Source organism: Phasianus colchicus, chromosome 24 (genome assembly GCF_987193195.1).
Source record: "Phasianus colchicus chromosome 24, bPhaCol1.hap1.1, whole genome shotgun sequence".
Classification (NCBI taxonomy): domain Eukaryota; kingdom Metazoa; phylum Chordata; class Aves; order Galliformes; family Phasianidae; genus Phasianus; species Phasianus colchicus.
In genome coordinates this window covers 5,081,049-5,094,439 of record NC_143459.1, presented here as the reverse complement: position 1 = coordinate 5,094,439, position 13,391 = coordinate 5,081,049, and the positions used below count along the sequence as shown (strand labels likewise).

The following is a 13,391-nucleotide window of genomic DNA, read 5'->3' as shown; positions in this document are numbered from 1 at the left end:
CAGCTGCTCCCCTCTGCTTTCAGTGCAGAGCTGGGCCGTTCCCACCACGAAGCTCCAGGAGTTCTCAGAGCAAAAGGGAATAATTCCAAGAATAAAGCAGAGCTGCGACTCGAGGCACCACACGCTTGCAGGCAGATGGCAAACAAGCTGGTTGGTCGAAGCCTTTCTTTTTTTTTACTCACCCATCTCAACCACGTGTGCCTATTTGTACTGCAGCCATGCAGGGCCATGGACCCATAGGTGAGTGGTGGAGGTGTATGCAGTGCTTTGTGCTCTTTTCTCCCCTTCTGGACAAATTGTTCTTGCCAAAATTTTCTACCTGTTGCAGGAGTTGCTTTCTTTCCAGCACAGCCCCACGTCAGCCTTCACCACCCCAGGCAGCTGTACAGTGCACACAGCAGTCCTCAGATCTCTGCAGGCTTTAATACCATCGAGTTGGGTGTATTGTAAACCAACTGTATTACAAAATATTAATAAATTTTGTTTTGAAACGCGTAGGCACTGTTTCATTCTTTCTAAACTTCTCTCCCCCCCCCTGCAGGAGGGGCCGTTTGGGGGCTGCATCCATCCGCCTCCGTGTGCTTTCATGCCATGTAAAGGTCCTCAATCCGCCTCATTGTCCATGCAGAGCTGCGGGAGGCGCCGCACCAAACCCTGCTCTGCTGCCTGTAAACAGAACAAATGATGAGAAATTTCCTGTGTTTGGTTTTGTTTGTTTTTTTTTTTTTTTTTTTTTTTTTGCTTTTTTCACGTCGCTTTGCTTCAGGTTGAAGTGTAACTCACTAAGAACCGCAATTAAAAAAAAAAAAAAAAAAAGACGAAAGCTTTGATGCAGCCCCCCTCGCTCTGTTAGCGGCGCGATGCCCGGTTGCGGGGAGGGGGGGGTGAAAAGGTTGCGGGGGAGGGAGGGGGAACGGCTGCGGGGCCGCTTAGCAACGGGACCGCGCGTGTGGCAACGGAACGGGGCGGCAACGGAGTGCGGTGAGGGAGAGCGGGGGCTGCGGGGGCTGCGGGGCCGCGTCCGTTCCCAGCTCTGAGTTTTCCCGTTTGCCCCCAGCGGTGCGGGAGGAGCTTCAACCCCGCCGCCTCTCGGTGCTGAGGGCACGCAGGGTGTCTCCTGTTCCCCCCCCCAGGGGGGGCTGCGGTCCCCTCGGCTGCTCTGAGCCCTTCCCGTGGTTTCGGTGCACCCCGAGGGACCGCAGCCCCGAAAGCGAAGCGGCACCGCGCGTTGCCGACGGCCGCCGGGCTCCGTGCAGAGCGCGGTGCTCTGCGTGGCCGTGCGCAGCCGAGCTGCCCATCAGAGCAGCTTTCCGCTTCGGGGATGCAGATACTGCACGATAAACCTCCGCGAACAAACACAACGAGCGTCCCGCTCCCTTCCAGTCGCCCCTTCAGCGAGATGGCAGCGCCGAGCGTCAAACCGGGGCAGAGGTTCACTGTGCCCGACTGGGACACCAACGCCCGCCTCATCTCCGCCGACGCTGAGAGCCAACGATCCGCATCACATCAGATCCGGCAGGAAGCCAGAGCCCTGCGCAGCGAAACCAACAACCAGGTGGGAGCCCCGGGTTGGCGCAGTGCTGAGGGTGGGAGCACCCAGGTCTGGGTGTAGCAGGGAAGGGGAGAAGGCTTCACCTCTGAGAGCCTCCTGAATCCCTTTACAAAAGGTGTGACTCTCGTGCCCTTTGCAACTCGCGTTGCTTTCTGCCCCTTCTGGCTTTTCCACATCACTGTTAGACCCAGTGATGCGTTGTAGCACTGTGAGAGGTCCATCCATTCTGAAAATGAGGAAGGCTTCGGCAAGTTTCACGATTTCAGTCTCAAAAAGTAACAACAGCAAACAGCTCATCGCGTTTTTCCTCCAATTCCAGGCGAAATGGGATGAGCACGACAACCAAACCCGCCTGGCTGAACGTATCAGCAGCGTGAACAGATGGAAGGAGACCCTGGACAAATGCCTTGCAGACATAGATGAGGAAATCAATGCTTTGGCCAAAGTATGTTGGGAAGACAGATGGCTGGAAATAAACCATGCTTTCAGCATGGGATGTTAAATGATTGAGGCTTGCCTCGTGCAGTGGGTAAGCCCATATGGTGCCCGAGGGGGGGGGCTTGTCACAGGTATTCCAGGAGGGATACCTGATGAAATGACATCGGCTGAGCTGTGCACTGCCTGCTCTGTTCTTGTTTTTATCTTTCAAAGCTCTGAAGGATAACGAGAAATACATTAAAACCACAATCTGAAAATGTCTGATTTGACATCGAGAATGTCAGTGGGGTCAATCTCTGATTCTTTTCAGTTCTAAACCCACGAGCTGCTCCGTTTGGAGCCCTGGGCCTCCAGCAGGGTGTCAGCCCTGACCCAACACACGTGGAGCTCCGTTGTGTTTGGCTCCCACAGATTTCCTTCCAGATTTGCTAAGAGCTTCAGAACAGCATTGCTGGTGGTGGACGATCCTCTTAATGAGGGTGCGGGTGGGTGGGCTTCCCGTTCCTTCTTCCTTTTCTCCCATCCCTGAAGCCCCACAGCCCGGTGCTCCCTGCAGGTGAAGGAAGCAGCAGAACGCGCCCTGCAGGCCAAGAATTTGTCCTTGGATGTGGCCATGGAATGCCTGACGCTCCGCGACGGCCGCCGCGCCATCGACGTGGTGAGGGACCCTGCGGAGGAGGAGCTGCACAGAGAGGTGAAGGTGATCGACAAAGCCAAGAGGGAGCTGCAGCAGAGAGTGCACGAAGCCTTCGAGCAGCTCTGGTGAGGCAAACGGCACACTGCTCGTTTCGTGGACACGATGGAGGATGTGATTGAAAGGCTTTGGAGGGGGGGAGCTGCACTCCTCCGTGTGCTCGCTGTGACCCCAGCCTTGCGTTCTGCAGCCTCCTGCAGGAAGCACGCCAGCAGCTCAGCTTCGACCACCGTGGCAAAATGGAAGCGCTGGAAATAGATCGCACGTGTTTATCCCTCAGTGTGAACTCTCCCAATATCTCCTACAAGGTCGACCCAACTCGGATCCCAAATGGGTAAGTAAGGAGCCTGTGCTTCTCTCCAGATCCGTGCGAGTGATTTTGAGAGCCTGAGGATGCTTTTCTTTCCCATGCTGCATCCTGGCTGATGAGTGCAGTTGCTCAGTGCAGGAGCTGGGATTTGCTGTGAGTCCCGGACTGTGAAGCCACAGACTTGTTGGATATGAGACCTTCCTTAATCCATGCCCACAACGAACTGATTGCTGGCGGTGTGTGCTGCTATCAGATCACAGAATGTCAGGGCACGCCGAGCTCGTAACACCATCACCATCAGATGAATAACATCTCTGTAGTGCAGAAAATTGGAGCACAAACAGTGAACAGGTTATCAAAATTGTCACTGCAGAAACAGAAGCTGGCTGCCCTGCCTCTCCATGCTTGGCTGTAGGTGACAGTAAGCAGTATCAGCCCCTGGCACGGCTGTATGGGAGAGCTGCTGCACGTTTTTCACTTGCGTGGCCTTTCATAGCGTGCTTTGGATGCGTCCCCAGTTTGAGCAGATGTTGGGCTCAGTGCAGGAGCCGTGGGGCAGCAACCTCCAGCTGGTGCACTGAGATCAGACAGAATGCGACCTCTGAATTCCTGAAGCACTCTGCACTGCAGAAAGCCTTCTTGGCCTGCAGCAGGTGGTTCCCTTTGAACTGTCCTGCAGACACTCCACTTATTTTCGTAACCGCTGGTTTGTTCATAGATCAACTGCAGTTGATGAGTGGGAACAGAATAGCCAATACAACAAAGACCATGCTGAGGAGGAAATGAAAGCCTCGACTAAGCTCCGAGAAGCAATAGTGCTTTCCATTGCCCAGGTAAATTACCCCCTTGGTTGTGATTTACTGGTGCCCTCCCGTTTAAAGAGAAGACCTGGGCTTTGCCACAGGGGGTGCAGCAGACCCAGCAGACTCGCAGCAATCCATCACTGCTGTTCCTGTTGGCTGCGTGACCCGCACACCTTCCAGCAGACACAGCCTGGATGGCTTTGCTTGTCCCAACCTCACGGGGAGCCACGTCTTATGTGACCATCGATGTGACCACCACGTCAGCAGCTGCTGGGAGGGAGAGCCCCTCCAGATGTGCGTGACTGGAATCTGTTCTCTCTTCAGACAAACAACGAGCTGGAGGCTCAGCGTGTAGCCACAGAGTTTGCCTTGCGCAAGAGGATCAGGGACATGGAGAGAGCCTACGAAGAGCTGAAATGGCAGGAGCAAAATGTAAATGGTGCTCATCTGTCAACCACTGGGGTGGGGATTGGATGCAATAGAGGTCCTGTGCTCCATAGCAGCGCTATGCCTGGTCTGCGTGCAAAGCAGAGAGGTCCAGAACCCATCAGCTCCATTTGAAATGCATTCAGAGCACAGTAAAAGCCTATAACAAATGGGGGCTGTTTTCTAGTCTGTCTCCTACAGGGAACTGTGGCTGTCCCTTAGGATACACGTCTTTTTTTACTTTAGACCTTGGAGGAAATTTCGGAGATGGAAGAAGACATCCGGCGCCTGGAGGAGGATCTTCGAAGGAAAATGCAGGACCTGAAAGTGGCACACAGCCGCCTGGAGACCCGCAGCTACCGGCCCAACGTGGAGCTCTGCCGGGATCAGGTATCAGCCTTGTCAGCAGGGGACTGGGGAACCAAACAGTTTGGTCCTTGTGTGAGGTGTGGGTGCACTCTGGAGAAAATGCCATACGGGCCAGCAGGGGGGTGGCAGAACTTTGTGTCCTTTGTAAAGCAGCATTTCGGCCCTTTTCGCTGCCATGGGCATCTCCATCACATCACAGGTGCAGTATGGGCTCACTGATGAGGTCCACCAGCTGGAAGGATCGATCCGTGCGCTCAAGCTGAAGCTCGCAGAGGCACAGTAAGTCTTCTCCTCTCTGTATCAGGGCAGTGGCTCAGCACTGCCTGTGTGAGGGATGTGGTACCTGCAGCCCTTGTTGGCTGCCTGCAGCCCTGGTGCTTGCAGGGGCTGCATTTCAGAACTCGTGTCTGTTCAGAGGAGGAATGGAGATACGGTTGGGTTTGGTGGGAGCTGCTCTGGGCTGTGAGCTGTGGGCAAGGCTGGAGGTCTTTGTGCTGGAGGATGGAGGGGGCTCCCAGCTATTCACAGACCCAAACAACGCTGCTGTGATGCCCCAAGAAATATGATGGCATCATAGAGTCATAGAATGGCTTGGGTTGGAAGGGACACCAAGGATCACCAAGTTCCAACCCCCTGCCACAGGGCTAACAACCTCCAGATTAGCTATTGGAGCAGGTTGCCCAGGGCCCCATCCAACCCGGTCTTGAACACCCCCAGGGATGGCGCAGTGCCGGAGCCCATGGGGTGGTGCTGGTGATGGATGTGATGCTTCAGTTCTTCAAACAAAAGCAAAGGCCACGTGCTTCCCATCCATCGTGGGTGTGAACGCAGCGCCTGAATCCATCTGCTCCCATCTCCTTGTTCCCAGGGATGCCCTGGATGCTCTGTACCGACAGCTGCACCGCGTGCAGACCGACATGGCCTGCAAAGCCCACTCCCTGGTGCTGGACCACAAGTGCATGGACAGCCGCAGGAAGCTCGTGGTGCCCGCTGAGAAGTTTGTACCTCAGGTGGATTCCTTCAACCGCACCACGAACCGTGTGCCATCCCCACCCAGAGCCGGGCAGCTGGAGCTGGGATAAGGCAGGGTGAGCAGGGTGAGCACGTGGGTGCTGCAGAATTGACCTGATTCTGCCCCGGTTTGTTATGTAACCGTCTGTTACGTGTCCTCCAAGGAGTGTTAAATAATAAAGAGTGTCTATGAGAGCGGCTGCGGTGCACTGGAAGTGTTTTGTGGTGGCTGAGCCCATCCTGTGCCCCACGGGGTTCTGCCTCAGCCCTTCCCGTGGTGGGAAAGGAACAGGGTTTGGGATTCCTGCACTCTGATGGGTTTTCCAGGGGTTCCGAACTCGACTCCGCGGTGGTGGAGTCGCCGTCCCTGCAGTGTGCAAGAGGCGGCTGGATGAGGAGCTGAGAGATCTGGTGCAGTGCTGGTGGAAGCAGTGGTGGTGGGAGGATGGCTGGACTGGATGGTCTTGTAGGTCGTTTCCAACCTTGTGATTCTGTGATTCTGTGAATGATCCTATGATTCTGAGATTCTATGATTCTGTGATTCTGTGGTTCTATGGTTCTATGATTCTATGACTCTACAATTCCATGATTCTGTGGTTCTGTGATTCTGTAATTCTATGATTCCATGATACTATGATTCTGTGATTCTATTGTTCTGTGATTCTATGGCTCTATGGCTCTATGATTCCATGATTCCATGATTCTATGATTCCATGATTCTGACTCTGTGATTCTATGATACTATGATACTATGATTCTATGACCCTATGATTCTATGATTCCATGATTCTGTGATTCTGTGGTTCTATGATTCTGTCATTCCATGATTCTGTAATTCCATGATTCCATGATACTATGATTCTGTGATTCTATGGTTCTATGATTCTATGACCCTATGATTCCATGATTCCATGACTCTATGATTCCGTGATTCTATGATTCTGTGATTATATGGTTCTATGGTTCTATGATTCTATGACCCTATGATTCTGTGATTCCATGATTCTTTGATTCTGTAATTCTATGGTTCTATGATTCTATGACTCTACGATTCTACGATTCCATGATTCCATGATTCTTTGATTCTATGATTCGATCATTCTATGATTCTATGATTCTGTGATTCTATGGCTCTATGGCTCTATGACTCCATGATTCTGTAATTCTATGGTTCTGTGATTCCATGATTCTATGATTCTGTAATTCTATGGTTCTATGATTCTATGGTTCTATGATTCTATGGTTCTATGATTCTATGACTCTATGATTCTACGATTCCATGATTCTTTGATTCTGTGATTCTGTCATTCTGTGATTCTATGGCTCTATGGCTCTATGATTCCATGATTCTGTGATTCTATCCTTCTGTGGTTCTATGACTCTACGATTCTACGATTCCATGATTCCATGATTCTTTGATTCTATGATTCGATCATTCTGTGATTCTATGATTCTGTGATTCTATGGCTCTATGATTCCATGATTCTATGATTCTATGACTCATGATTCTGTAATTCTATGGTTCTATGATTCTATGACTCTATGATTCGATCATTCTGTGATTCTTTGATTCTGTGATTCTATCATTCTGTGATTCTATGGCTCTATGGCTCTATGATTCCATGATTCTGTGATTCTATGATTCTGTGGTTCTATGACTCTACGATTCTGAGATTTTATGATTCCATGATTCTATGATTCTGTGATTCCGTGATTCCATGATTCCATGATTCGGTGATTCCGTGATTCCATGACTCCATGACTCCATGACCCCCTGGCCCTCCGCCCCCCGCCCCCCCGCTCCATGGCGCTCAGCCCGCCGCGCCGCAGGGGGGCGCTGTTTCCGGCGGGAGGCGGCGCGCCTCAAGATGGCGGCGGCGGGCGCGGGCTCGGTGCGCGCGGCGGCGGCGGCGTCCCGTCCTCGGCCTCCTCCCGCCCGCTTCCGGGGCTGCCTGGCCGGCGCGCTGCTGGGCGACTGCTTGGGAGCCGCCTTCGAGGGCAGGAGCGTGGTGAAGCTGCCCGAGTTGCTGAGCTTCCTCCGCGGCCTGGAGCCGCCGGGCGGTGAGGGGGAGCCGGCCGGGAGCGGCCGCGGAGGTGGGAGGAGCGGCGGGGCGGGGGGCGGCCGGAGGGGGGAACGAAACGTAAGGAAACGTAAGGAAAGTAAGGGGCGTGCTGTGCTGCTGCGGCGTGGAGAAGCGGGTCTGTGGCGGAGAGCGAGGGGAGAGGTGCTGGAACAGCTGCAGGAGGCTGTGGTGCCCCGTCCGTCCCTGGAGCTGTCGAGGCCGGTCGGATGGCGCCTGGCAGCTGGGCTGGCGTGAAATGAGGAGGTTGGTGGCCCTGCGTGCGGCTGGTTGGAGATTCACCATCCTTGAGCTCCCTTCCAGCCTGTGCCGTTCTGCGATCTCCGACCTGCCCCCACGTGCCTGAAGGAGGACGCTTTCATCCCCTTCCCCACAGCAGCACCCCTTCTCTGTGCCCTCGGCCCTCACTTACTTGCAGCACTTCACATCCTGTCCTCTCCTCCGGTCCTCGCTGCTGAGTGAGCACGGCTCGGGGTGCTGCGTGTCCCCCGGCAGTGCTGCAGCCCTACGGGCAGGCGGTGCTCGCAGGGAGCTGCTGCCACGGATGCTCACATGAAGTTGTAACTCTGTGTTTCAGAAACGCTTTCCTACACGGACGACACGGCCATGAGCAGATCTGTGGTGCAGTCACTGCTGGCCAAGCGGGAGTTTGATGAAGTTGACATGGCCAAGAGGTGAGGGCTGCAGCTGGGGTTACCAGCCAGAGCAAAACTCGTTCTGTGTCAGATGCTTAAAATGAAGCCATCGTGTGACTCTGCAAAAGGGGAGTCAGGCAGTCATTGCTAATTTGTGGAGAAAATAAGAGCAGTGGTTCTTCCCCCTCTACTCTGCTCTTGTGAGGCCCCCATCTGCAGTACTGTGTCCAAGTCTGGAGCCCCCAGTACAAAAAAGACAGGGAGCTGTTGGAGAGGGTCCAGAGGAGAACCCCAAAGATGATCAGGGGGCTGGAGCACCTCCACTACAAGACAGGCTAAGGGAGCTGGGCTTGTTCAGCCTGGAGAAAAGAAGGCTGCGGGGTGACCTCATTGCAGCCTTTCAGTACATAAAGGGAGCCTACAGAGGGGAGGGGAATCAACTCTTTGAAAGGGTTGATAACTGCAGGACAAGGGGAAATGGGTTTGAAGTTGAGGAAGGGGAGATTGAGGTTGGATGTCAGGGGGAAATTCTTTACAGAGAGAGTGGTGAGGTGCTGGAACAGCTGCCCAGAGAGGCTGTGGATGCCCCGTCCATCCCTGGAGGTGTTCAGGGCCAGGCTGGATGGGGCTTTGGGCAGCCTAGTCTAGCATTAAATGTGGAAATTGGTGGCCCTGCCTGTGGCAGGGGGGTTGGAGCTTCATGATCCTTGAGCTTCATGATCCATTCCAACCCTGGCCATTCTGTGATTCAACGATCCTGGAATTTATTGTGTGCTTGGCACTGTCCTGGAGCATCCAGCATCGTTAGCTTTAATGTCAGTTTCAAATATACTTTGAAATGGAGCAGGATGGGACTTGCTGTTTTGCCATTCTGTATTGGAGCCACATACATTTAGCCACCTTTGTGGAAGATAACACTTGGACAAAAAGCATTTCCTTACATGTTTGTTTGTTGCTATTTATGTCTGTACTTAATTTAGCTGGTGAATATTAGTGAGGTCAGCCTCAGTTTGTTTATGATCCATTTCCCTTTTGGATCCACAGCCCTGGTAGCATTTGGTTCCACTTAAGGGAGAACATTTATTTGTTTAGAAAACACTTCCATTGAACTTGAACAAAAGCCTTTCTTTGTGGTTGTGACCCAGGGAAATGTTTCGAGTTTGCTTCTATTTCAAAGAAATGTTGAGAAGGAAGCAAGTGGGTTGTGGGAGATGTCTGTACACCATTCATACACCCTTCCCTCTTTTCACACCATTTTTTGGAAGTGAGATTCTTTCCTTGCAGAGCTGAATCAGTTGAACCATGGCTATCACAGAATGGTGCTGTTAACTCACTTGCATTTGAAAACACCACAAATTCTTTCTTGCCTGTGTAACTGCTGCTATCTTTGCCCACACAGGTTTGCTGAGGAGTACAAGAAGGAACCCAACAGGGGCTATGGGATGGCTGTTGTCAATGTCTTTAAGAAGCTGCTGAGCCCCAAGTGCAGTGATGTGTTTGAACCAGCAAGAGCTCAATTTAATGGGAAAGGCTCCTATGGAAATGGTGGTGCCATGAGGGTTGCAGGCATTCCGCTCATCTATTCCGATGTTCAGGATGTTAAGAAGGTGCTGTTCTGGGCTCACTGGGGCACTGTGGCTCTGTGACTGCCTGCTGCTGGGTGAGTCCCACTCTGGTCTCACTTGGGTTTGCTAATGATACGTTTTTGTTCACAGTTTGCAAAGCTCAGTGCTGAATTAACCCACGCCAACTCCTTGGGCTACAACGGGGCCATCCTGCAGGCCCTTGCAGTGCATCTCGCCTTGCAGGGAGAGGTCAGCAGGGAGACCTTCCTTGAGCAGCTCATCAGCCACATGGAGGACGTAGAGGCAGATGATAAGTCTCTTACTGATGCCCGAGCGTAAGTAGCTGTGCAGAGCACTAACCCTGCAGTGTACAGTTCACTCTGACTCTTCACAGCCTCCCTCCCTCATTGCACTCTTGTTTCCAGGCTGGGATTTGAGGACTTACCATTTTCAAGGCGTCTGAAGAAAATAAAGGAATTTTTGGAGCTCAGCAGTGTTCCCAAAGCAGATGTATTGTTTGAATTAGGTATGCAATTCTTTGAGTTCCAACCCAGTGACTCCTTCCCTCTGTTTGTGGGAAGAAAATTGTCTTGCTAACAAAAACTATCCTGAATAATATTTCTTAATATTCTAAGATCTCATCTTAATGGCTCTCAGATCTTAATGTTGGATAGGATTAAGTAAATGTGTCCTGCCAGCCTATTCTCATGCAGCTGGGATGTTGTCTGGGGTGGGAGCAGTGCTGGGGAACTGTGAGGAGTCTCCTGCAAATTTAGTTTTGCACCTTGTGGTGATAAAATCAGTAGTACAGGAGTTGATGGCGATTGGCAATGGGGTGTTGCAGTGAAAAAAAGAAGGGGTACTTCTGTGGGAAAGAGAACAAAAGTGTTCTGCAGCACTGAAGATGATTGGTTTTGTTAACAGGCAACGGCATCGCTGCTTTGAGGTCTGTCCCCACTGCCATTTACTCCTTCCTGCGCTGTATGGAAGCTGACCCAGATATTCCTGAACACTACAACAACCTGCAGAGGACCATCATCTACTGTATCTCTCTGGGTGGAGATACAGACACCATTGCTACCATGGCAGGAGCCATTGCAGGGGCTTATTATGGGGAGGAACAGATACCCCCAAGTTGGGAGCAGAGCTGTGAAGCTTTTCAGGAGACACAGAAGATGGCAAATAGCTTACATGAACTGTACTGCCAACGGCTCTGAGCCCTGAAGGGAGTGTGTGTGTCTGGAAGGCAAAGCAGGTGGTTGCCTCTGCTTTTCTGGTCATAAAGTTGGTGGTGGATCCGTGCCATGCAGATGCAGTGAGCCTCCATTGAGGAGACACCTGCTGCTTTGAGAGGAGAGGTGGAAGACAAGCTAGGGTTGAAGAGATGGGACATAGCCTTCACTGACACTTTTTGCTGGGAAGTGGCTGCATGTGGTTCCTTGGACAGTGGGGGCATCTCTGAAGTACAAGAGCATCAAGTTTTCATAAGATTGCTGCTTGCTTTGTCCCACCCTTCTGTAACTATGTCATAGGTGGTGTCTGAATCCACAGACTTTTTTACTACTTTCCTCTACTGCCATGTCCTTCATTTCTGTTGGTAGCAACCAGTCAGGCAGTGGTTTTAAGGACATGCATCCCACAAAAACACTGACAGGTGTGAGTGTTCATTCTCAACTGACAAGCAAAAGGATCAGGGTGGGAGCCTTCAGAGAAGCACCCCATGGGAGAGCCTGGAGGATATCCTGTGTGGGGGGACAGGTTGCCTCCTTCAGCGTGGAGTGAGGATGCTGCAGAACAGAGCTCATAGGGAGGTTCACTTCATTAAAGGCAGAATGAAAAGTGCCTGAGATTGGAGAAGGGATTTCTTTGCATTGCCAGTGGCGTTTGAAGAAATGCCTTTGGTGCATGCATACAGAATCCCAGTAGGTAAATTGTTACTGCTGGAAGAATAATGGAATCATAGAATGGTTTGGGTTGGAAGGGATCTTTAAATCCTCTAGTTCCAACCCCCTCCTTTAGGCAGGGACTGGAAGAAGGCATAACTAATTACTGTCCCATTGGTGCCCTTTGCTCTGCGATCTGCCTGACACTGCCCTGACTGACTGCATTTTGTGTTCCCTTAGATAGGCTCACGTTTCTGCAGCTACTCCAGCCATTTCTTAGTTCCTAATCCTCGTATTCTATGTTTTTAATTCTGCCCTGTGTGTATCCTGAGGGAGATTGCTATTTAAATCTGTGGGTGGAGAAGAATTGTGAAACGTAGTGTTAAGCAAGGACTGAATTCCTGGTTCTGCTGCAGTCAGTGACAGAAATGGCTTCAGCTGAAAGCAGGAGTTACTTCTCATAGCTTTCAAACTCTATACTCTGTGAAAAGCATCTGAAAATAAAGGGAAAGGTTAAAAGATGACAAGAATGTTGGGATTTGAAGCTGGTACTGTTGGGTAAGAATATTCCAGCACAGCTGTGTTGTTCCAGAGTTTAAAATCTGAAACTTCTGCCCAAGGGAGCTGGTCAGAAAGGGAATAACAGCTCGTGTATGGCACGTCTGAAGAGGGTTACAAACTTCTAATAATTAAAACCAAAAGGGAAGAGGCAAGCAGTCGTCATATGGAAGTGTTTGTAAATGTGAAATGTGGCAATGTGACACTCTATTATCTCTCTAATTGTGACACTGGCATGTGAATGTTGTGCACAAATGGAGTTTGCTGCCTTTTGGTATCAGCACATGACTGCTGTGTCTTTTGGACTGCATGCACGTGTGGAAAATCTGGGTGTGGGGGGTCATTCCAGAGCTTCCTGCCTCTGCTTCCTTCAAGAGCCAGTCTTCTGTGTGATGCTTTAATGGGTTTTACTTGTTTAAATGAATATCTTGTTCTGAGATGATGTGGAATTTTGCTCTTTTGTATATTTATGTATTGTGCTGCAGATCTGAGGTGTAAAATGTCAGATTTTTCACATTTTCCTGCCAGAGATGTCAACATATTCACAGAGCTATTTAAAAAAAGACATTTTCCTGTTAAAGGAGCTGGAGAATTTTAAAATGTTTGGAACTCATGAAGGACAGAAGTTTCCTGTTTAAAAAATAGAGCTCATTTTAGGCCAGAAATGAAACACATACTGAAACATTCAGCTCTGCCCCACAGCTGTGGTCTCCTCTGTCCTGTGCCCACAGCTCTGGGGGTGAGGAGGATGAAGGCACAGCCAGCCCCAGCTTTGTACAATAAGTTTTATTGATGGTTTGTCAATACAATCAAGTACTGCAGTTTTAGTTCTGAAGAGAAGGCCAGTTTCTGATCACAAAAAGAGTGCATTTTAAACCAACTTTTACTATGACAGACAGTGCATGTAATAAGTATTTACAAAACTAAAAACCTCTATATACTAGGTTAGAAATGGAGATACTAGAGGCAAATTAAAAAAAAAATAGTAAGGATTTGTATATAAAAATGCACATTGTAATGCAGTTTTCATCATTAAAAACAGACATACTTCATCCAACCCAACCTG

The 13,391-nt window shown here is 50.7% G+C and overlaps 2 protein-coding genes across 3 annotated transcripts; both read left to right on the top strand.

The window, feature by feature from the left end:
• The first annotated feature begins 903 nt into the window (after window positions 1-903).
• TEKT2 (tektin 2) lies at window positions 904-5,798 on the top strand. 2 transcript variants are annotated; one of them, XM_031594858.2, is made up of 10 exons: window positions 904-981; window positions 1,384-1,555; window positions 1,872-1,997; window positions 2,547-2,752; window positions 2,875-3,018; window positions 3,713-3,827; window positions 4,122-4,229; window positions 4,470-4,613; window positions 4,792-4,871; window positions 5,461-5,798. In XM_031594858.2, exons 2-10 carry the CDS (start codon window positions 1,400-1,402, stop codon window positions 5,672-5,674), a joined length of 1,293 nt encoding a protein of 430 aa, XP_031450718.2. In that variant the 5' UTR covers window positions 904-981; window positions 1,384-1,399; the 3' UTR covers window positions 5,675-5,798. The 2 variants fall into 2 exon arrangements, with proteins under 2 accessions (XP_031450718.2, XP_031450719.2); XM_031594859.2 differs by lacking the exon at window positions 904-981 and having other exon boundaries at window positions 988-1,555.
• A 1,665-nt stretch (window positions 5,799-7,463) lies between these two features.
• On the top strand, window positions 7,464-12,764 carry ADPRS (ADP-ribosylserine hydrolase). The gene is made up of 6 exons (XM_031594860.2): window positions 7,464-7,664; window positions 8,262-8,358; window positions 9,719-9,926; window positions 10,035-10,219; window positions 10,310-10,410; window positions 10,809-12,764. Exons 1-6 carry the CDS (start codon window positions 7,472-7,474, stop codon window positions 11,099-11,101), a joined length of 1,077 nt encoding a protein of 358 aa, XP_031450720.1. The 5' UTR covers window positions 7,464-7,471; the 3' UTR covers window positions 11,102-12,764.
• Window positions 12,765-13,391: the final 627 nt, after the last annotated feature.